Raw genomic sequence first — 22700 nt, 5'->3', positions numbered from 1 at the left:
TGTATGTCATATATTCAGTCAGAACTAAAACAGATTCTCTTGGTGTTCTGGAAGCTGGTGGTTTGCCCTAATCTAGCTCTTGCAAGGAATGCAACGATCACAGAAAACAAGTAGTTTGCAGGATGAGTCTATAAATATTTACAGCAACAAAAAAAACAAGCAAACTAATAACTTACAGATTTCTAACTTTTCATTTCACAAACCTGCTTTAGGTGGGCATTCTCTTCCTTCAACTTCATAACATGCTTGATTTTTTGCTTCTGGTTCTGGTGGCCAAGTAGTTTAGCGTATGCATCACTTAGCTTATTCAGTTCTTCTTGGGCAGCACCATGCTCATTTAAGAGTGCATTCTTCTCTGCTTCAAATGCGTCTAGTTGTTGCTGAAATACACACTGAATCTTTCAGAAATCTTTAAAATAAACATAGCTTTTTAATGAACCAAAATCTACAAAGACAGACTGTTTTGGGAATGGGAATAGCTAGCTCAAGGAACAGTAGGAAACAGTTGTGGGATAAATGCCTTAGAACAGGAAATAGGTTGTCTGTTTCTCAAGACTAAAACTTAAGACAACTGCACAAGTTTAAAGTTAAGAGTTATTAATAAACATCCACTTGGTAACACACCTGAAAAGGCTTTGTCTTGTTATGTAAGTCCTCATACAGATTACGCCAGGTCTTTATCTCTTCTTGTAAGCTAGAGGTCACATCTTCATTTATAGTTTTCCTAAAAAGCAAGAAGTGGAGTTTAATTATGTTCATGGTTAACTCTCACACTTCTTCACACTGCAGCTTTGATGTGCTCCAGTATGCATGCTTAGTTTGAGAAAAGTCACCTTGATCTTTCCTTTTCGAGTTTTCTTTTCAGATCTTCGGTTTGCTTATCCAGTTTTTCCTGAAGTATAGTCATTTGTGCAAGGCAAGACTCTTTTGTTCTCTCTGTTTCTGCTTCTTTTAGTGCAAGCTTTGTCTGGATGTCTAAAAGCATCCTGAGGAAAATATTATCCGTCCTTAATAAGCCCTTAATTTATTTATTTACACTACATTAAATCCGAAAACACAAGTACCCACTACTGAAAAGCTGTTAGTAGAACTGAAAGGTTTGCACAAACAGTGCTACAAAAGAACAGTACAGAAACAGATGGAACACACAGAACAGAGCGGTTTTCTGATGCATATAAGCTTAATGAATTTTGTCTGTCAATATTTTCAACCCTCCAAACTGGGAAAAGGAAGAAACTTCAGCTTACACCAAATACCAATTTTATCTAGTGGAGCACCATGTTAACTTCTAGTTAGGAAGGCAAGCCCTAGTTGGCGTTCTTTAGCCTAAAGAAAAGTTTGTCTGAATAGTACCTTGCACATTCTTCTTTTGCTTTGTTCTTAGTGTTTTCTGCTTCTTGAAGCAGCTGTAGATGATCTTGGCCTATTTTTTTTAGGTTGGCAACCTCTTCTTGCAAAGAAGTGTTCTCCAGTTTAAGACCGCTTATTTCTTCAGCTGTTGTCTTCTTGTAACTAATGTAACAAGAATCATGTGACTTTAGGCCTTACAAAAGTTCATGCTAACAAGTATGAGATTTTATAATCTCTTAAAGTTAAAAAAAAAAATCCAACACATTTCCATAAAGGCACAAGTAGTAATATTACAACAAATTCTGCAATACAGCTATTTTCATATTTTGGTAGATACTGTAAAAAACCAAAGACCTGCTATATCTGAAGCTTATTTTAAACACCAAAAGACCTATCTGCAGCTTGCATTGGCAAATATCCCACTGGATCTTTCATGGTGCCTTGCATACTTAGCAATAAGAGCATCACTTTTTAAATGCTTCCACAACCTGAATATTGTGAGAGGAAGGATCTGCAAGAACTGTAGAAAAATAATAATTCAGTGCAAGTTTCAAGCCTACACAGGAAGTCTTTTTGCGAGATATTTTAGGCAAAGAGAAGATCATCACTAGTTACAGCTCTCACTGAGATTCAAGAGCACTAGAGTATTATAATTGGTTACGCTTTGGAAGAAACATCCAGTTTCCCATACTAGACAACAAGTATGTCATTACACTTGACTAGTACTCAAAAGGCATAAATTTCTTAATGACATCAAATACTCCAAAGTCCTCTGCTCTAGTGCTGTACCAGTGCTCATATACAGTGTTAAGTATCACGGCATATGAATAAACAGCCAATTTTATTGTAATCTTGGAGATAATCCCTGTCCTAGAACTTAATGAAACTCAAATACCTTTCAAACTCAGCAACAGTCTCTCCAAGTTTACACAGTGTATTGCTGTGCTCTTCCTGGATTTGCAGAACAGCTTTGCTGTGCATTTCATTTATTTGCTCCAACTCGGCATCCTTGCTGAAATAGAAGTTAATCATTCCATGCTGGAGATAAGTATGTCTAAACAATGCTGTTATCAAGTTATAGAAGGCTTGCAGTGGCAGCAGTAAATTGTGACAAACTAGTAAACTTCTCTGCCACAACTTGAAATAAAGCACCATTTTCACAGCAGATTTAACTAAGCATCTCGCCTGCCTTATTTCCCCCAAGGTAAGTATAGCATAAATTCAACACCTAACAGCAGACTTTCAATACATGAACAAAGAAAAAGCTTGCTTGAAAAATCTTTCCTAGTCATTGCCTTTTCCAGGGCAGAAGCATCCAATATGACATGCATGTAGCTTACCCTTCACAGCAACGTTATATTACTACAGTACTGGCACTCCAAGCAAGTCTCAGCATGCTGATATATATGGTCTTAATTTAGTACAATTTAAACTGATTTAAGTCATTATTGATGGTTATTTGGTCTAATCACTACCGATAATCAACAAACAGCAAGAAATAAGTAGAGATCTGTTTGCATCTCTAAAACCTGAATTAGGCTTAGCAGCTTTGTTTACACTATTAGTATTTTTTCTTTCAGATGTTTAGAATTAGAAAGTTTATTTCACAAACCCTTTCAGCTTTACTTCCATCTGCGAAAGTTGAAGTGCTTGAGATTTGATTTCTTGCTCCAACCGCTTCACCAACTTTTCAGCTTTCTTCTCCTGAGCATGCAATTTATTCAGCTCGTTCATGGTATCATTCAGCAACTCTTCAAAAAGACGTCTCTCATTTGTTACCTCATCTTGAAGCTCTATTAAATTCTGGCGCATTGATGCAGATGACTCCTGCATGCCAGAGTATCACAGATTTTAAAGCTACCAGTACTTTTCCAGATATTAAAAGCTGTTTTGCAGCATTCAAACTTTGAAGCATAAGAATAAGGTCAACTCCACAGGAAGAACCAAACACCTTACCAGCTATGATTCTTAAAGCTACTGGACCACACAGTTTCTGCTAGCCAGCACCCACTTAACATTCCACAGATTAAAGCATTATTCATACAGCAATCTCACATGTAGGCAAAATCAGAACCTTTCGTGCCACTCATTTGGATTAGAGCATTTTTAAACTACTTTATAGCCTGTATTTACCTTCTCTTGCTTCAGCTGAGAAACCATCTCCTCATGCTTCTGAAGCAGTTTTTGGTGTTCTTGTTCTTCTAAACAAATTTTTTCCTTCAAATCTTCTATTTCAGCATTCATACTTAAAAATTTTCCTCTGGTCTCCAACAATTCTTTCTCTGGATAAAGGAATTGTCAATATAACACAAATTCCTTTCTCCGTCTTCAAAGAACTACAAGAGCTTTATACTTCCATTCTAGCTTTAAAGTTCATTAGGCAAGGAAAAAAAAAAAACCCAAACAAAACAAACCCTCATCTTTAACCCATCTGGAAACCCTCAAAAATCAGCTGAAAGTACACCACTTTAAAAATTATTTTAACAGCAGGAATCTTTGGATCAAGCCTTCACCAGAACAGCAGTATAGGTGGGGAAAAACAACTAAATCATTTCCTCATAGCTTCTTCCACATGCTAGCACACGCAACCCAACAGGTACAGAGAACTGTGTACCAGTCTCAGGCTGCAGAGTTGCTGGCTTTGGGGCAGAGAGAGAAAAAGAGGTGACAAAGAAATCCTAGACACATTTCCAATATCTCAATGAACTTGTGCACATGCTTGTAACAGTGAATTGAGACAGTATCATACTGCTCCTCCATGAAGAGTAAGGAATGAGTCATTTGTGTTCACCTTTCAATTTAAAGCCATTTCTACTATGTAAACAGTTTTTATTCTATACTATGTACCTTAGTAACCCTTCAGAGAAACACAAATTTAGACTTAAAAGATGTCAGATTCAAGGTGGTTTCCATATTGAGATATTCCTAGCTGTTTTCAGCTGGAGCTCAGAAAGATAACTTAACTTGGAACAAATAAGTCTAAATTGATACTTCAGAACAAACCTATTTGAGATGCTTTAAAACATGTCAGTGATCCCACACATGCTGACAGCATATAAGCAGTAACAATTACCTTTTTCTTGTTGAAGCAATTGACACCTGTCATTAAGTTCCTTTATCAGTTTAAAAGATTCTTCCTCTTTAGTTTTGAGGGTAGCCCTCAGGATCTCAATATCTTGGTCTTTCTTTATCACTGTCTCCTCCATCCGGGCAACATCTAGTTTGTATTTCTCAACTGTTCCTGCAACACTACTGTAGGAGAAAATTCAGGTACTTGTTACCACTAAATTTTGCTGGAAAACTGAGTCTTCAGCACAAAGAACAAATACTTAGGACTGTTGGTTTCGAACAGGAAAACTGCCTTCCCCTGCTTTCCCAGACACAAGTTTTTGCACATTAAGACAGGTTAATTAAAAAGCAATTTCTCTCAACATTGATGTTTTGTTCTAAAAGAAACTTAAACAATCACATAAATATAAAGGTTTGATTAAAACATTATTAGTTACCATAACTGATTTACAGATGACTGCTATATCCAGGTTTTCATAAAGCTGAGTTTTCATAGAAAAGCATACACATTAATAAAACAGATTTTACAAGAATAAGCAGAGTCTTACATATATATATATCCAGTTACTGAGGTATCTCTTAGTGAGCAAATCGATTGGGGAAGGAGGGGTGAAGACTGAAATAGTTAAATTTAAATACTTTTGTATTTTTACCATGTTCTGAGCTAGGGACACATTACTGTGAAGACTGATTAGAGTTTCAGTCACAGAGTACTAGAGTAGCAATTTTTAGAATCAGAATGATGCTCATACATACATAATTCATCATAATTCATAAATGCAAATCAGTATTATGCAAGCCAAGATTGGGGGGTTTATTTCCCCCTGCTGTAAATTGTTTTACAAGTAAGGGCTAAAAGATTTTACTGCCAGTACCTTTGAGGAAAAGGGTTCAGCTTGATCTGTGTACAAATGACTCAGGATAAAACCAGAATTTCAAGACCCTGATACAGAACTCTTCCATATTACTGCTTAGCTGAGAAGAGCACAGAGACATTTAGAAATATATTTAATGTTATTACTCCTACCCATTGTGTGGAAAAAAAAATATTTGATTCCTTTTCCCCCTCTATTTTAATACTGTTTAACAGAATTGTTGCCAAGGTTCTAATTCACCAGTCCATAAATGAGGCTTAGTTTTACTGCCTCTTAACTTACCCAGTTCAACTCAAGAGCAATTAGTTATTACCTGAGCTCTGTGACATATTCCAAAAGTTTTTCAGTGTCTGACTTTTCTTCAACTTTCTCTTTCTCAGTAGCAGACCTAAAACCAGGAAGTTTTCATGATGAATATATTTAAACAAATTCAGAGCTACTTGGAAGCTATTTATTTACAGATAAGCAAGTCAAAATGAATAACTGAATCACAACTTATAGTAACACATACTTTTTTCATAATCCAGTTTGGCTGACAGACTGATTTTGGCTCTAAGATGTGATTCTACCCTCTTTTGATACTTGTTCCATTTGGTTTTCTCATTGCAGTAGGGAGGCTAAGCCATAGTAGAAGCATAGTAACATACTAGAAGCAAGTAAGCTAGGACAGTTGCATTAGCTAGACAAATTATCATTTCTTCCCTCAGTCACTTCCATTGCTTATTACTTACAGTTTTTCTTGCAGCTGTGCTACTTTTCCTTGTGAATGCTCTAGATTCCTTTGCACTTCCTGCAACTTCATTTCCATGTCTTCCTGCTTTGCAAGTGCAGTCTTAAAAAGAAAAAAACCCAAAAACCAACCCAACAAATATTACTATCAAAAAGATTTAGTAAAAAAACTTAAATAATCCATTGTCTAAGAGACAGTGGTAAAGAGAAATTCACAGCTGCAATTTAATGATAGCACTTGTTACATGCTAAATGCAATTCAAATTAATACCAGCCACTTGTAAAAACTACCACCACCCTCCAACAAAAAAAAGCCAAACCAAAACAAACCACATGTAAGGACTTCAAACTACATTTAGGACCACTGGTTTTTGAGGAAATCAGCAGTGCAACCAACAGACTGATATTCTAACAGAGGTATTTCTAGGCTTCTTTAGTTGAATGCAGATTTACTGTGCACATCAGCAGCAAAACCAAGAACATTTGGTGTTTTATCTGTCTCTACTTTCACTTCACAGAAACTACACCAGGCTGAGGACAGAAACAACACATGATCTGCAGTTCTATGCCAAGCCCTTCATTGACTCTTCCTGAACAGCTCAGAATTACTATCCTGTGCAGTACAAATGGCCATACCTTTTCCTTAGCATCCCTCTGGTTTCTGAGCTTCATTAACTCCAGGCATAGGCTGCTCATTTTCTTCTGCATGCCGTCTTCAGACAGCTTATTAGAAAGGAATATAAAACCAATAAGCATAATTCTTTCATCTGAGTTGTTTTGTACACAATCCTTTAAAGGTACCCCTCTCCCACCCACTACACTGATCTCTACCCATCCCTAGGATGGATGTTAGGTCCTGCTCTGCCTTTAGACAGCAGCACACGAGATCCCAGACCAGACATGCTCTGTCTGTGCTAGTGAAAGGCATGTGAAAACAGGTGCTGATCAGCAACTGAAGTTTCTTCTTCCCCAGGGAGCTTAACAACAAAGTCAAAGCAAATATGTGCTTCCTTGTTTGAATACCTTTGACTTTAGTAGTTCATTGGTTCTTGTTAGTTCCAGAAGCTGTTTTTTCAGGCATGCAACATTTGCCAAGAGAGATGTTTTCTCCTGAACTGCAGCACTCAGCTTTGCTTCATTCTTAACAAAATCCTCACCCAGAGCCTGAAGTTTTTTGTCCTGCTCTCCACGCTCTCTCACTAATGCACGAATCTAAAACAAAAGAGGCATTTTCTTTGTTTCCTACTATTATTCTTTTCAAATAACATCATTAGTTTGTGCCTGTGGTTTTCTTGGATAGACTGAGTATCCAAACTGTATAAATACTCATTCAGAATATATATCTTTAACTCTGTCATTCACAGAGAAGGAGATAACAAGATCTCCATGAGTCGCTAATATGATATAGCACAGACTTGCAGTCCTAGCATTTCACCTGACTTTTTATGCTACTGAGTCAGTACAACATGTTAAATTCAGAATAGTCTTAGCTTCAAGTTGCAACAGAAGCCAACTCTCCTCTTTGGCTGTGAAATGGATAAACAGAATGTGACATTTCAGACACACAAGGCATACATCAGCACACAAGTATGATAAGGAAAAGTCAGCTGCCTCTGAAACATTAAAATTATGTCAATTACTAAGCAAAAATCTCAGAAAACAGTTGTTAAATAAAAGAGAACTTTTTTGGGTTAGAGAACATAGGATTCTATTCTCTTTTAAAAACAAACAAATAGAGACCGGGTACATAGCTGATCACAAGCAATAGAAATTAATGTAAATTAGCAAACCAAATGTTTTCTACATATCAGAGCATCTGATAATCTCTACTCTGCACAAAGCTGTTTGCAAACTACCTGTATGTTTTGTAAAGAAAAAGAGTCTAATTTTACCAGCTTGTATTTTTTAAGTATAGTAAGTGAGAAACATTACAGTATTGCACTCATGTAATGTATTCATACCTCCTTCTCCAGTGTCTTCTGTTTCTTTTTCTCATTCATAAGGAGAAAATCTCTTTTAGGCTTCAGAGTCCCATTAGCTGGCTTTTGAAAACATGCATTAGAAAGGTTAAACTGATTCCTAGCTGCTTACTAGTTTAACACCACAGTTAAATGCCTTCATATAGACAATACTATTAAAGAGACACGCACAAAATAAAAACCTAACCCCTCTCCCACAAATAGAGAAGGCAATTGTCAGGTTAGGATGGGTTTTATCATTGTACTTTCTGATAAGCATTACTGTGAACAGACAGCTCATAACCATTGTTCTAGGAAGGAGATTAAGAAAGTTTGAGACATTAGCACCCTCTAAACTCCATAAAAGCCACTTCAATCATTTAACCACTGGTTTGTTCACAGAATTTCATCCTATATGATGAGTTCTAGTAAACTAAATTAGTAAGTCAGGGTTACAATTTTTTCAACTTGTTGAGCTATGTATCTTAAAATACATATCTTCACACACTGCACTAAGAACTTCCTTTCACCACTAGCTTTCTACTTTGCCCTGTCCATGATATTAAAGCAGAAAAAACCCCCAGTATAGTCTTAAAAAAAACCAGCCACGCTATCATTATATAGTGAGCAAGAGGCAAAAAACTAACACATCATAACACCAAAAACAACAAGCCATTCTAGGCCCAAGTAACCATCATGTAATTCCCAAAGATGCCACAATTTCATTTTCCCTACTTAGTTACTAAGGAGCACAGGCACAATAATGAATTTCGTAGTTTGTTCAGTTAATAGCAATTGTATAAAGGTGCTAAGTGATTTAACCAGTCACAGTGAGGTTTAGCTGGAATTAAACAGTGCTACAGACACTACAGAGGAATCTTACTGTTGATCGGAGAGATGCGAGCCTCCTGACAATTACAGGGGTAGGTGCACTCTTCTCATTGCTAAAATTTGTGTCACCTGGAGAAGAATGCAGAAAAGAATGAGGAAGGAAGAGGGCATTCATGCACAGGGAGTGAAATTTAATCAAACAAAATTAATTGTCTTATTACACAAAAGGCAGAATGGCACCCGATTATTAGACTATCTACCTTACAACCCAGTGCCAGCTTCTTCTCACTGCAGTCAGGAAGCTCAGTATTAACCATCCAGGCACTTGACAGGTTTTAGAGAGACACTACCAGATGACAGACAGTTTTGAGAATGCAGCTTCTGCCAGATTTTACTCCTCCTGCCAATCCAGAGCCATGCTGTCAATTTTCAACTGAAGGATGTTTTATATACAAAACCCCTGTGAAGTTATCACTAAATTCAAGGTTCATGATTTTTATTTGATCCCCAGATGACTCCCTAATTAGAAGAAATCACATATAAAGCTTGTTTTGGAAGATTCAGTCAGACATTTTTACAGCAGCTGTCCTCTTGAGCTGGAAGGCAGGCAGTGAGCCCCTAAAACATAAACCATTTTCCAAACAAGAGCAGAGCAGTAGCAGCATGTAAGCACTAACAATTATTCAAAGATATTATACCATTATGCTCTGTGCAACTTTTATGACTACTTACTTTTCTGCTTCATAACCCTGTGACACATTTCAGAGGAAAGAGAATTTTTCAGTGCATCTGAAGAGTTAACATCATAGGATGGCTGCAGCAGGGTACATGCTAAGAATGAGATTTTCAGAAACAGCAGAGAGTTATAATTGTAAATGACAGAGTTTCCAACTTCAACTAATTGCAGCAAGTAACACATGTAAGTTAAATCCATTTAAAAAAAAGGGAAAACAAACAAATGAACAACTGGAGTCTCAGTTCCTCACATCCTCTCCAGAAAGACAAGGTAAGGGAAAAGGTTCATTTGTTACACTGCTAATAAAATTAGGAAGTATAATTTACATATACAATATTGCAAGGCATCTTGTTAGTGACAGCAGTGCATTAACTTCCGTACAGAAAAAAAAAAAACCACAAAGAGTTACAGGATCTCAATGCTAATTTGTGAGAAGGCTAAAAAATAAACTAAAACTTCAAACTTAACTGTGGGTTTGTTTAAACACCTGCCAGTTTAGATGAGATTGCTTAGATGTTCTTGAATGCCAAGCTTTTCCTCCAAAGTAGAAAATAACTTAAACTTTATAAACCCAATACTTTAAATATTAAACAATTTTAACAGAAACCACAGACAAAACCAAGATGGCTACAAATTCTTCACACAATTATGGTTATAGCCAGGTGGTCTCAAGCCTAGTAAATGCTTATCTGCTTGCTTCAGCGTTCTGCAAAGGAGAGCAACTTTGTCTTACATGAGAATGGGTGATGGTAGCAGAGGCATTCAGCTATAGCCAAAAACTCATTATGAGAAACCTCTACATTATAAAATGCTCTCAGTAACAGTACTTCAGCTGTGACTGGTTCTGTATTTTTGCAGTTTTGTACTATGATATCAGAAGGCTATCAAACCCTGCTTTACTACATAAATGTATAAAAATACGTACTGATACATGCATATATACATACAATCATAGACTGGTTTGGGTTGGAAAGGACCTTAAGCTCATCTAGTTCCAACCTACTGCCTACAAGTAGCTACAGTCCCTTATGAAGAGTCCCTCTACGGCATCTTTATAGGCCCCCTCCTGGTACGGGAAGGGTGCTATAAGGGTCTCCTCCAGGCTCAACAGCCCGAATTTTCTCAGTCAGTCTCTATAGCACAGGTGCTCCAGACTCTTAGCACCCTCGTGGTCCTCCTTCGGACCTGCTCCAACAGTTCCATGTACTTCTTACGCTGAGGACACCAGAACTGCATACAGTGCTCCAAGTGAGGTCTCATGAGACCAGAGCAGAGGGGGAGAATCCCCTCCCTCAACCCGCTGGTCACGTTGCTGGTTGTGTAGCCCAGGACTCTGCTGATTTCTGGGCTATGATGCGTGCGCGCACACACACACGCGTCACAGGCAGCTCCCCACTCAGCGAGAAGAAAGGCAGCACTAGCACACACCAAGGTAACCACAGCCCGGTTCCCTCTCTCCCAGCACCACCGCAAAGGGCTCAGGCTCCTTCCCCGCCCGCTACCGAACACGTACCGGACCGCTGGCTGCGGCGCGAGAGCGCAGCGCTGCCAGACGCCATGACACGCACGACAGAGCGCCGCAGCGTTCAAACAGGACAACTGACACTACGACGCACCCCAACCAACCAATCACCTCCTGCTGTCTTAAATGGCTCAGCCAGTCAGCGCGCCTAGCACGGAGCAGACGCCTTGCCGGTCTAGTGTGGCCCCAGGGGGTGGAGCTAGCGGCGGCTGAGCTTTGCGCATGCACAGTACTGCCCGCCCGGCCCGGTAGGGCGGTGATCTCGTCTCGTCCCGTTCCGTCCCGTCACCCATGTCGGCACCCTTCGAGGAGCGCAGCGGGGTGGTGCCCTGCGGGACGCCCTGGGGCCGCTGGTACCAGACCCTGGAGGAGGTGTTTATTGAGGTGCAGGTGCCGCCGGGCACCCGCGCCAAGGACATCTGCTGCAACCTCCAGAGCCAGCACATCGCGCTGTCCGTGCGGGGCCAGGACGTGCTGCAGGTACTGGGGCGGCGCGGGGGGAACGGGGACCCACCGCGCCTTGCCACCCGCGGCCGGCGCGAAGGCCCCAGAGGTGCCCGCTGGGTGACAGGGGTGAGATGCCTCAGTGCCCCGCCCGCGTCTGTGATATTTTCTTCTTTAAATAGCCAGATTTTGATACATCAAAAGCGAAATGTATCAGAATAGTTGTGTCAAACTTTTAAAGACGATCGGAAAAACAAAGCCAACAAATTCCTTGAGTTTGCCTTCCTTGGGTTGTGCTGGGGCAGGGTGTGGGTGCCGCCGAACGCCAGTAACCCAGGTCAGCAGTAGCTTCGCTTTCCAACTGGGAGCAAGCAGCCCTCCCGGCATGGGGCACATACCTCATGGCACCGCAGCTATACGTTACCCTTGACGTTTTCATAGCAACCCATTACAAAGGTCATTACCCTCTGAGAAAAGCCCTTCCACTGCGCTGAGGTACTGAAACAGGGACTGTGTGTAAATGCTTCATTAAAAAAGGAAAAATTATGTAACGAAAGCTTTTTGTTTTATTTGTGTGTACACAAAAAATGATTGTGTAGCAAAAAATAATTCTTTGATGGTCTATGTGCAAGCCTTTGCTTATAGGGCCAGACCGCCCCATCCATGTTCAGTAGAAAACAAGAAGGAAAGTTGGGAGTAAAACTTGGCAATTCAATGGGACCTATATGCTGAGTAGGTTTTCCAGATTTGTAATACTGTATGTGTCTTTTGCAGGGTAAACTTTTTGACTCGACAGTAACTGATGAAGGGACATGGACATTAGGTAATAACCTCCATCTGAAGGGACATTATGAGTGCAGTGGGATGTCTCAAAATACGCTGCAGATGTTTTACTCGTTGTTTTGTAATAGGAGAGATTACTGTCTTCCCTGTACATAGCCTTGTAAAAAGCCCAATCACTATGGCCAGACCAAGGAACTGAGATAGTACAGAAGCCTTAGAGATGCTGTGTCTGGAAGGCAGTAGTCAATGGATTACAAACGCTTCCATATAGTGGGTATTTTTCTGCAAACCCTTGTTAAAGCTGACAATTACAGTATAGTCATGCGGTCTGATAGTTATATAGTTACGCCTCTCCATAATTGATGCTTTTCTTGGGTCTTCTTCTTCTCTTATGCATTATGGTTTTAGGATAGGTGACATTATATGCATTCTAGTTTTGGGATGGGTGACAAAACCTACAGTCCAAGAGAACTGAAAACCAATCTAAAAATCACACTAAGGTACCTGCAGCTAATGAGGAAAAAAAAAAACAAACCAGCTTCTCTAATTGTTACATCAGAATTATTGTTAAGTGATCAAATTATTTTGGGTTTTGGTAATCACATTTGTAGAATGCGCCTCTCAATCCTCTTATGATGGATTTTGTTTTCCATTCAATATTTATTCTAAATATTAATAATTTAGCAACTTAAACATGAAAACTAGAAGTGTAAACAAGCATCATGAAGCCTTTTCCAGTATGTGAATAATCTTCAAAATACACTTGCTACTGCTGTATTTATTCAATGAAGTAGAACTAGACATCCTACGTGTCACCTTTGAAATGTACTTCCAATATGTTGTCTATAGGCGTACTGTCTGTGTTTAAATAAACTGATTAGAATTCCATATGGTGCTAAAACTGTTCTGGCTTTTACTGGTATTTTCTCTGTGAAGCCTGACCTCAAGTGTTTCTTTATTGCCTTAGCTGAGGTATACATATTACTTGATTAAATCTTTTATATGTTGTGAACCTCTCTCAAAGATTAGTTTATGTTTGCAGTAGAAGTACTGACAAACTGTGTTTTAATCCCTTAATACAGCTACAGCATTTTACAGGCCAGAAAGGGGAGAAATGGCTGTATAAGCCATCTTTGCTTCGGCCTTTCCAGTTCTTGTATATTTATCTATCAAGACCCCTTTTGTTGTTAAGAATTTAAATTACTTCACAAAAAAAAAAATAATCCTGTACTTTTTAATGGTAAATTCACCAAAACAACAACAAAGCCTAGTGCATAAGACTGAGTTTAATGGTTGTTTTATGTGTGTTTTCATTCAACAGAAGATAGGAAGCTGATACAAATTGTTTTAATGAAGACAAACCGAGATGCTGGAAATTGTTGGACGTCTCTGTTAGAAAATGAATATGCTGCTGATCCTTGGGTACAGGACCAGATGCAAAGGAAACTTACACTGGAGCGATTCCAAAAAGAGGCAAGTTGAAGGACCAGAATTACTCCCTATATTTTGCATTTGCCCATGAAAGCTAAGCAAAATTGTTCTTTTGTCCAGTGCTGTGGAAGCATATATTGTCGTTCAATATATAGAGAATACTCATGAGGCTTGTTCAGTGTACTTTCAAGAAGTTATTCTGTCTGTAGTCTGTCTGAAGGTTTTATGAAATGTTAAGATGGGTAGGGGATGGTGCTGCTGTTTTAGGGCTTGTTGCACAATACTAATGACTTTTCACTTAAGTTAGGCTACACACAATTTATTATGTAGAATTATGACATAGCTGTGTTTACAGCCGACTTCTAGCAATAAGCTGTTTTGAATATGTTGGCTTATAACATTGGATAATGTAGAATAGTTAGCTGGAAAATATTTTCCTTGCCCTTTTTACTAAAATTGTTTAAATTGTTTTGGTACACATTTAGCACACAGCTATTTCTATGAGTGTCTGCAGAGTTGTAGGATTACAACTTATTACTTAACAGCTGAATCAGCACACTACACACCACAACAATGAACATAGTATTTATGAGACTTGTTATCCAGCATGACAGGTACTTCTATTTTCAAATTGTAATTTCAAGGGACACTAGAAGCCAGAATTTTGTCTTTAACTTTCCTTAATATAGTATTTCTTTACTGGGAGATCTAACTGCTTGTCAAATTGAGAACAACATCACAAAGTCAGTTCAGCAGTATGTGGCCAAACTGTGGCAATTCAAGGTTTATTTGTTGATACATTTTCCAAGAATTTCAGTGCGATGTCAAACAGATGACAAGTTGATCATTGTTACAATAGCAGAGTATTAACAGAAACAGTTTGGGGTTTTAAAATATTTTTATTATGAATAATACATCAATTAAACTTTTCTCTTACCTCCATCAGAACCCTGGATTTGACTTCAGCGGGGCAGAAATTTCTGGAAATTACAGCAAAGGAGGACCAGACTTTTCTAGTCTTGAAAAGTAAACTGCTTTTACCTGTGTTCCCTGAGAGGAATTTCATGTTACACACAAAGACTGGAATTGTGTAGCTGGTGAAGGCTTCAGTGATCTCTTCAATGGATTGTTGTCAAGTAATTATTTCAGTGAAGAGAAAGATCTGTTCCACTAGAATGAAGACAAAGTATTACCAGCTGATTTATAAACTGTGATAACTTTCTAATACTGAGGAACAAACTATATAGAAAGGTATCCACAAAAAGTAACATCTTGAAGCAGGTGGGTTTGGGTTTTGTTTTTCTTTTTAGAAACAGCATACTAAACTGGTCAGTTATAAATATGCCACTTGTCTTTATGCAAAAATATTTTATTCACTGTTGCAGAATAAAGGTTATATTAATTATATTATTTATTATATTATTAATATTTTAACTTGCAATAGGAAGGATATTAGGATGGCTACACTTACACTTTCCCTCTGTAGCAGCCCTCGGAAAACTCATAAATATGACTCTAAAAAAGCGATTTAAATAAAATTACTACAGCGTCTTGTCATGGGTAAGATTCTACAATCCACTGTGCTGTCAAGTACAGCACTAACGATTGGTACTTATTACCAGGTAAACAATACTAGAAAACTGAAAGGTCAGGTGAAACTCTGATATATAAATAATTTTATGTGTTTATGTATAACCTTTCAGTATAAATATAACCTTATGTATAGCCTTTCAGTATAAATATTTAGGATTTTGAAAGTAAGAGAATGTGATTACTTTAGAAAGGGAGGTCCCTAAGTAGGGAATGGTATCTTGCTCATTCCCAACAGAGAGCACTATGCTGCTATCTAAGAAGCTGTAAATTTTTATAGCTACAGTTTTTATTTAAAGTTTGTAGATACAGTTTTTAAACTTAATACCACATTTTAAACTTAGCTGTTACATTATGTAATATTTTACATGTGCCAATTATGTATCAGGAATTTTCTACTCATTGTTAAGGATGCAGCTGAGAAGCTCTCCAACTACAGCAGTATGGAGTTGAGAAGCACTCTGACCACAGGATGAAGGCTGGGTAAAACAGGCTAACAGAGGAAGAAAACATGATTGCCAAATCCTATTGTAGTCTGAACACTGAAACTATTGCCTATATTTAAGTCCTAAGCAGAAGTCTCACTGGAGATAAATTGTAAGCAGCTGTGCCTTATGCTGCTGAGCCTTAATCTCTAAAATTGCACCATTATTTCAGTTGGCACATGGCAAAAATAAAACAATAGTTTGGGAAGAATTATATCATTTTAATTGCATCCACTGCTTTCTTGTAAGAACAAGCAAGCATTAATAGTCCTGAAATAAAGTGTGCTTCTTCTACTCATGTCATCTTTACAGAATGTAAAGTAGGTCCATACACTGTCCTTGGGTTGTTAAAAACTTGCCTTACTATGCAAAGTAAAGTAGTGTGGTATCAAATGCTGATTTCTGGCCATGAAGTTCTGTATCTTTACTGTGATCCTAGTATAGAAGGTGGATGGTATAGTTAAGAAATGAACAAGACTGGTGCAAAATTAACTGAAGACAGAGAGAAAATAGAAAATAGTTAATATTGCACAAAAATGCTGAAGTACTATCCTGTGAAATAGTATTTTTTGTTACAGCAGTTGCTTTGCACAGGGTGGTTTTGTATGTCTTTTACTTACAGAAGTTTAGCATGTCATCTGATACTTCAATGCATGAACTCATGTTTGCTATATGCGCTTCAAAGGTAAACATTCCCAGTCTCTGCTTTATGAAGTAGCATGAAAGTCATCCTACAGCTAAGTCAAGGAAAGAGGACAACAGTTTAGAATGTACTCTGGCATCACAGTTCTGAATTGTTTTAAAAGAAGAGGTTTGAACTACTGGGTTACCTACTTTGATCATATCCTGCAAGTTACAGGCCTCCAGTTTTAGAAGAATACAGATGAAAATAAAAAGACCCCAAAGGATTTAGAGTAACTGTGGGCCAAGTTGCAATAATTTTTGTTAGGCATCTCAAGTTCCTCGTGTTGGTTCTCCAGCCTTTCCCATGCAGCTTCAACCTCTTAAGTAAAAATTTGAAAATATCTCCATAACCTCTTATATCCTGCCTGGAAGTCTTCCAGGTCCTGTTCAGTGGTAAGTCACTTTATAGGCTTTCTGCTAGGATGTTATATAACAAATGGGAAAAGAAGTCACACAGGTAAGCACATTTCAATGTTTAATTGAAAGGTCTGTATTTTAATGTTGAGACATGACAACCAGAATTGCACACTGCATCTTCACCATCTCTCCCAGCAGACTGACCGCACCTTTGTCCGAATCAGTTGTATGCTTTTCACAGGCCAGCACAATAGTACTGGCAGTTGCAAAACCCAATTACAGGTTATGCGGTGCAATCACTAATGAGTTCATGAGGTTTGATTTGTCCAATACAGAGCTTTGGTATGAAGTCTTCTGTGAAAGGCTTAACTAGTTTGAGATATTAAAAGAATGTTTTCCCCCTCAACATAAAAAGGGAAGGGTTTGCCTGGCTAATACCTAAAACCACTCCAAATTCAGAACATTCTGATCTCTCCTTCTCCACTAAGTTCATATGACAATCCATTACTAACAGCCCATCGCTAACAGGCTCTGCTCCACAGTGATGTGGCATTCAAGAGGTGATTAGCAACATTCCCTCAACCCCTCTATTCATCTTACATACAGTAATACAGTCTTATTATTCACTTCCTTGTTAGCATTAGAACCATGATACACTTCAAGTACTGATCTGGTCTTCAGAAAAACACAGTTTTATTTGAAGCAGCTTATCATTACAGAGATCAGAGTTTCATCTACAGTGTTTCTCAATTCCTCCTATGTACAGGTCAAGATGGGGCATTAGCCCTGCTCTCACTGTGCCTGTAAAAACGTACCTGTTAAGCAGCAGCATTTACCTCTTGTACAGTGAAACTTTGGAGAAGATGTCAGATTTAGGGCAGGTGACCCAGTATTCTCCCTCAGCCTTCATCAAGTATCACAAAGCTTTTACACTCTATGATATAGTTCCTAATCTCAGTAAGCTACCCTTCTTACAAAATACTAAACTTAATGATGCTAGGTTAGTGACTACCCTTTTATAAGGCAATGAAGTAACGTTTCTCTTTTCTCCTGCTTTAGCTACTTGACATGTTTGGCGAGTATCACATGGCCTAGTTTTTAACGTGTCTATCATAGAAGGCCAGTGTCCTGCCCAGCAGGAACGTATGGACCATGTGACACTGCCCAAACAGCAAGTTAGGTGGACCAACAGGCATTTGCCACCGTCATCAGTATTGAGCAGGATTAGTCTTTAGTTTAAGACACTGCAGCACTGTGCTAGTGTTGTGTCATCTTTGGAACCAGATTTTTAAAATTAAATACGTAATTCAGTACCTGCAATTACAGTAAACCAAAGTTAGACTACACAAGCTGCTCTGCAAGCTATAAGGTGTTAAAATTCCATGTTTCAGTATTGTGGTATTTCACTAAACAGTCTAACAAATAAGACTGAAAACTGACACTGAATATTGTTGTAATCATCATGAAAAGAACATATTTGCTGGAAGGATCTTTAGTCTCAGATGGTACGTTTTCCTTCCATGAGTTGACTTCTTCTTTATTAAGATCAAGTTTCAGACTTCATTTCTCAAATATTCACGTGTCTGTTGACAAGGTCACAGCATAGTTCTCTCCTCATTTTACTGTATTCCTGTAAAAAATCCAAACCAGTCAACTGAAGGCTTTCTACAAGACCTAAACAAAGCTTCAGACTTAAATATTACAAGACAGCAACAAGACAGCTGTTATAGAAAATACGTAACCTTTGGAATTAAGAGTCTAGATAAAGAAGTAGTTCACAATTTCTACAGAGTAAAAAAAACCCCAGTAATATGAGTAACTGAATTCTAAAAACTAATCAGACAGTTACACAAGTAAAACTATAGAACTGTCTTCCTTTTAAGTGATTTAAGTGAAAGATTAAAAGAAACTCATTTTAATAGGCAACTGCTTCATCTTACCTGATTCTTTTTAGGATAGGAGCAAGCCAAGTTATTCCACACTATAGTTTGCATAAGGTCCCAAAGTATAACACATTTCTGCTCCCACAGCACACCAGAGGATCAGTTCTTTCTCCAGTGTTCATATATTAGGTTGCCACTTCTTTAGGTACAGCACTGGCTCAAGCATGAACATGAGAACAGACCAGCCTCCATAACAGGCCTACTATGTTTATGTTATACATCTTCAAGAGGTTACTTATACAGAGTAAGAAACTTTGAGGTAGTTAACAGCTAATTACTTCTACACAATCAGACGCTGGTTTTAGAAGTTACCTATTATGAGCTGGTCTCTGGAATTGTAGGAAGATGTGTTATTCTGTAGTAGCTATGTTTAAGCTGCCGTGCTGTACGTCCAGACACAATCCATTTTAATTTCTGGACATTTGGCTTGGAACACTTGCTCGAGGAATATTCTGTAAGGCACTTTAGCACCAGCTCCTTCCATAAGGTCAAATCTCTGTTGTTTATCTAGACAGCAAAACAGAATCTTATGTAACTCATTAAATCCTTAGTCATACATGTACGTTCAGCTTCTTTATAGAAGACAGGAAACCAGAGATCCCAAGCCAAATGGAAAAAAACCCATGAAACCAAACCAAAACCAAATCCGAACAAACAAAATCCCAACAAAACCACAAAGCAAATCAGTATACCAATGGATCTCCCCCTTTTTGTAGGCAATTGCATGCATTTTATTTCCTTCCTCCCCTGAATCTTTATATATACCTTGGAATGCAACTGCAGAAATTCCAATGCCTCTGTCAACTCCAGCAGTTTTTGTTCTTCTATCTCTAGAGCCATAATAGACAGTGCCAAGACAGAAGGCTGGAGAGACAGAAAAAGTTTTTAAACACTGCTTTGTTAAGTTTCAGTAGTCTCATTGTCTTTGAGCTTTCAGGACATTTACCTTGGCTTTAGAAAACATGATTCTGCAGTGACATGCCTTAAGCTGGGTCTCAAGTCTCTCAAAATTAAGGTATTTTCTCCTGTAATAAAAACATACTAGTGAAGGTAAAAAAAGAACACAAGCTTGATCAAGGCAGCACCACCCTTGGGAACTCACAGCAGCAGGAAGAATGTTGTTATCTAAACAAAGGCCTCATTTGTCCCAGAAGTTCTAGGGTTACAGTCAAACAGGTGTTCAGTTTTGGCAGCCTTAATGCTAAAAATAAATCTTGTGGTACACTGGGGAGACTCACACTGTTAAAATAGGCTTACCAACAGGAATTTTAGTGCTTACTAGCAAAAGGAATCTCTTTCTAAGCCAGATTTTGAAAACTTTGCAATGAGGCAATACTTATTGCAGCATAAGCAGAGATTTATTATACCATTGTTATTGAGCAAATTTCATTTTTGGCTCAGAGACGGATACTCTTTGGATCAATTTATGCAAACAACTTTAAAAACCAAAATAACATTAAGCCACAGATATTCACATTTATGATATCTACCAATAAGGGGTAAAGTTTGTGGGGTTTTTAACTACAGGAAGGCCATTTACTCAAGTTATTTCCCTGATTACTTTTCTACATACGCTTCCTGATCATATGCAGTCACAGCTAAAAAAGTGTTCTATAGATTACCTTTCACAGCTTAAATTCTCATGAATGAGTGAGTGATAGAGTTGTAGAAACTGGAAGGCTGTTGTAGCTTTGACTTTCCAACAGAGCTTCTCCAATATGATTTTCTCCATTCTCATCATATCAGAAACAGTGAATCTGTACTGGCTTATACGAATTAAATCAGTTGCTAGAGGCACATTTCTCTCTTCTTCTGATGCCTTCACAGCCAAATAGAAGCAGCTGAGTCCGACACAGCCCAAGTGTTTAGGCTGTACCTAAGGAAAAGTAAATTGTTGTTTGTTAACTTTAAAGAGGAAAGCCTTTGATCAGCCATGTCAACACGTAAGTACCAAAACATGTAGGACCAATGTATATTAGGAAAAAAAATGACGGGGGGCAGACTGGGGCTGTTCTGGTTTTGAAGATGGAGAAATGTCTTTCATCTACTTATATTTTTTATTTAACTGAATGAGAAAACCATTACACACTACAAGTTCTGCCTCATTCATCTAAAAAAGCAAATTATAGAACAATGTATTTTGATTGAGGTAGAACTGTTTTCTTAATGAGGTTTGATAATAGCCCAATCAGAAGTTTTGAAGGCTTAAAGCGTGCAACATATTGACTTAGGCAAAAAAAAAAAGAGAGAAATGTTTGAGGTTTTGTTTTTCACTTTTTTCTATACACACACACACATATATATACAGAAACCTGACTTATTTTATTCCATAGGCACTATAGTGCCCATTTTTACTGCTTATTTGGGATTCAGGGTCATCATTTTCCTACCCACTCCATCTAGCTTTCTCATTTTTGTTTTAACACACAAAGAAAACAAGCTGTTGTTCTTGACCAAATAGCACAGTGGTAATCTTGTTTTGTTAGGCAATTAAAAACAACCCAGGTCAGCATGCCACATATGCATGGTAGAATGGTGTTAACAAAATGTTTTACCAGATTCTAAGTGCTGCACAGCTTCAAACTGCTTTATACTGCTTATGGGTAAGTTTAAACAGTAAAATAAGTCATTTAAGGCATTCTTGTATATATGCAACAGGCAAGACAATCTGTCTTGATCTAACCCATGAATATGGCTTGCATTTCCAAGCCTATGGACACCCTCAAGTTGAAACTGATGCCCTCTTCTATTCTCTAGAGGTAACACCTTTTTTATCAATACTAAAATCTGAAAAGGGAAAGCCATTTATCTCTTGTGCAATCAGAGCCTCTGGAAGGAGCTTAACCTTCAGGCATCTAAAGCCAAGATGTTTTAACTTATAAAAGGAACAAGGTTGCAATGAGCAGAAGCCAGTGACTGAGAGCTTATACTGTAGAAAGGCTTACCTTCATTTTTGACAAGAATCTGTCTAAGAAATTCACAGCTAGTGAAAACGTCTCTGTATGGAAGCCAAAGAATTGAGTTAAGCTGAGAAGGTCTTTCACTTCAAAGTCTCGCAGCCTTGCAGTCATCCGGAGGCCATTATCATGAGCAGATTCGATCAACCTCAGGCCAGAGGCCTTTGGCTGACATCTTAACTCCTGTTCCAAGAGGGTTGTGAGCTGGTCCAGCAGCTCCTGAGCTTCAGTAGTTACAAGCGTTTCAATCATCTGTAACAAAAAACAAATGTAAGCATATCAAACAGCTTAAAGGGAGAAAACTTACTAAGTTACAGTTGTCTCTAAAGAAAGAGAGAAACTTTCCTTTCTCTGTAGGCATGTGAACTACTCAGCAGGGAAGCTGCCCCTAGACAGACCGAGAGGGGCCCGGCGGCTGCAGTCACCCTCTTACCCAACGGAGCGATGTTCTTCGTCCCAAACCCTGGCCGTCCCGCGCACCCCAGGGGCGAGGTCACACCGCAGCTGAGCAGCTCCAGGCCACTGGCTTCCACAGCCGGACCCCCGGCAGCGCTCTTCGTGCCCCGCAGGGCCCTGCCCGCCCCCTCCGCACCCCGGGGACAAGCCCGGGCCCCACACCGCGCAGGCGCCGCCTCCCCGGGACAAGCCCGGGCCTGCCCTTCGCCACCCCGGGGGCTCCGCTGGCGGACAAGCGACCTGCCAGCTCTGTCGGAGGGACGGAGGGGACGCCACCACCCTACTGACAGGCCGGGCACGTCGCAGAGGAGCCCAAACCCATCGCCTGTGGGGCCTAGCCCCGCGATCTTACCTTGTCCCAGTCGCCCCGCTGCCTTGTCGGTGGGGAGGGCCCCAAGCCGCTGTGACCAGCGGCGACAGCGCCGAGGGACCACTCTAAAGCGCCGTCCTCTCCCCCGAGCACCAGCGACCATCACAAGACCTCCGCACAACAGCTGCCC

General features: G+C 39.1%; 3 protein-coding genes across 11 annotated transcripts in view; 1 reads left to right on the top strand and 2 right to left on the bottom strand.

Annotated features, from left to right (window-relative positions):
* Positions 1-9343, bottom strand: part of HMMR (hyaluronan mediated motility receptor) — an 11290-nt gene extending 1947 nt beyond the window's left edge. Inside the window, exons 1-14 of the mRNA XM_080626857.1 lie at positions 8865-9343; positions 7985-8065; positions 7047-7235; positions 6660-6746; positions 6026-6126; positions 5608-5682; positions 4424-4602; positions 3484-3632; positions 2963-3177; positions 2246-2362; positions 1354-1512; positions 834-986; positions 625-724; positions 204-380 (exon numbers count right to left, since the gene is read on the bottom strand). Coding sequence (XP_080482983.1) covers positions 204-380; positions 625-724; positions 834-986; positions 1354-1512; positions 2246-2362; positions 2963-3177; positions 3484-3632; positions 4424-4602; positions 5608-5682; positions 6026-6126; positions 6660-6746; positions 7047-7235; positions 7985-8065; positions 8865-8987 — 1905 coding nt within the window. The 5' untranslated portion in view covers positions 8988-9343. The remainder of the gene's footprint in view (positions 1-203; positions 381-624; positions 725-833; positions 987-1353; positions 1513-2245; positions 2363-2962; positions 3178-3483; positions 3633-4423; positions 4603-5607; positions 5683-6025; positions 6127-6659; positions 6747-7046; positions 7236-7984; positions 8066-8864) is intronic.
* NUDCD2 (NudC domain containing 2) overlaps positions 1-14992 on the top strand; it is a 20877-nt gene extending 5885 nt beyond the window's left edge. The window contains exons 2-5 of one of the 2 annotated variants that reach the window (XM_080627404.1): positions 11011-11550; positions 12289-12337; positions 13622-13770; positions 14675-14992. In XM_080627404.1, the coding sequence (XP_080483530.1) occupies positions 11362-11550; positions 12289-12337; positions 13622-13770; positions 14675-14758 (471 nt within the window). In that variant the 5' untranslated portion in view covers positions 11011-11361 and the 3' untranslated portion in view covers positions 14759-14992. Of the gene's footprint in view, positions 1-11010; positions 11551-12288; positions 12338-13618; positions 13771-14674 lie in introns of both variants that reach the window. The other variant, XM_080627403.1, reaches the window with a different exon arrangement.
* CCNG1 (cyclin G1) lies at positions 14549-22700 on the bottom strand. Of its 8 annotated transcripts, none has more exons than XR_013957821.1 (8): positions 22553-22700; positions 21733-21996; positions 20410-20663; positions 19734-19812; positions 19553-19651; positions 16638-19294; positions 16424-16540; positions 14549-14898 (listed from the first exon to the last, which is right to left on the bottom strand). XR_013957821.1 is itself a non-coding variant. In XM_080627402.1 (6 exons), exons 2-6 carry the CDS (start codon positions 21994-21996, stop codon positions 19103-19105), a joined length of 888 nt encoding a protein of 295 aa, XP_080483528.1. In that variant the 5' UTR covers positions 22553-22700; the 3' UTR covers positions 16554-19102. The 8 variants fall into 8 exon arrangements, 1 of the variants encoding a protein (XP_080483528.1); XR_013957822.1 differs by having other exon boundaries at positions 14549-16540; positions 16638-16904; positions 18285-19294; XR_013957823.1 differs by having other exon boundaries at positions 14549-16540; positions 16638-16901; positions 18285-19294.

This window comes from Psittacula echo, assembly GCF_963264785.1.
Source record: "Psittacula echo genome assembly, chromosome: 11".
In the NCBI taxonomy this organism is placed as follows: Eukaryota; Metazoa; Chordata; class Aves; order Psittaciformes; family Psittacidae; genus Psittacula; species Psittacula echo.
Note: the sequence above shows the minus strand (reverse complement) of the source record. Positions and strands in the feature narration are given on the sequence as shown.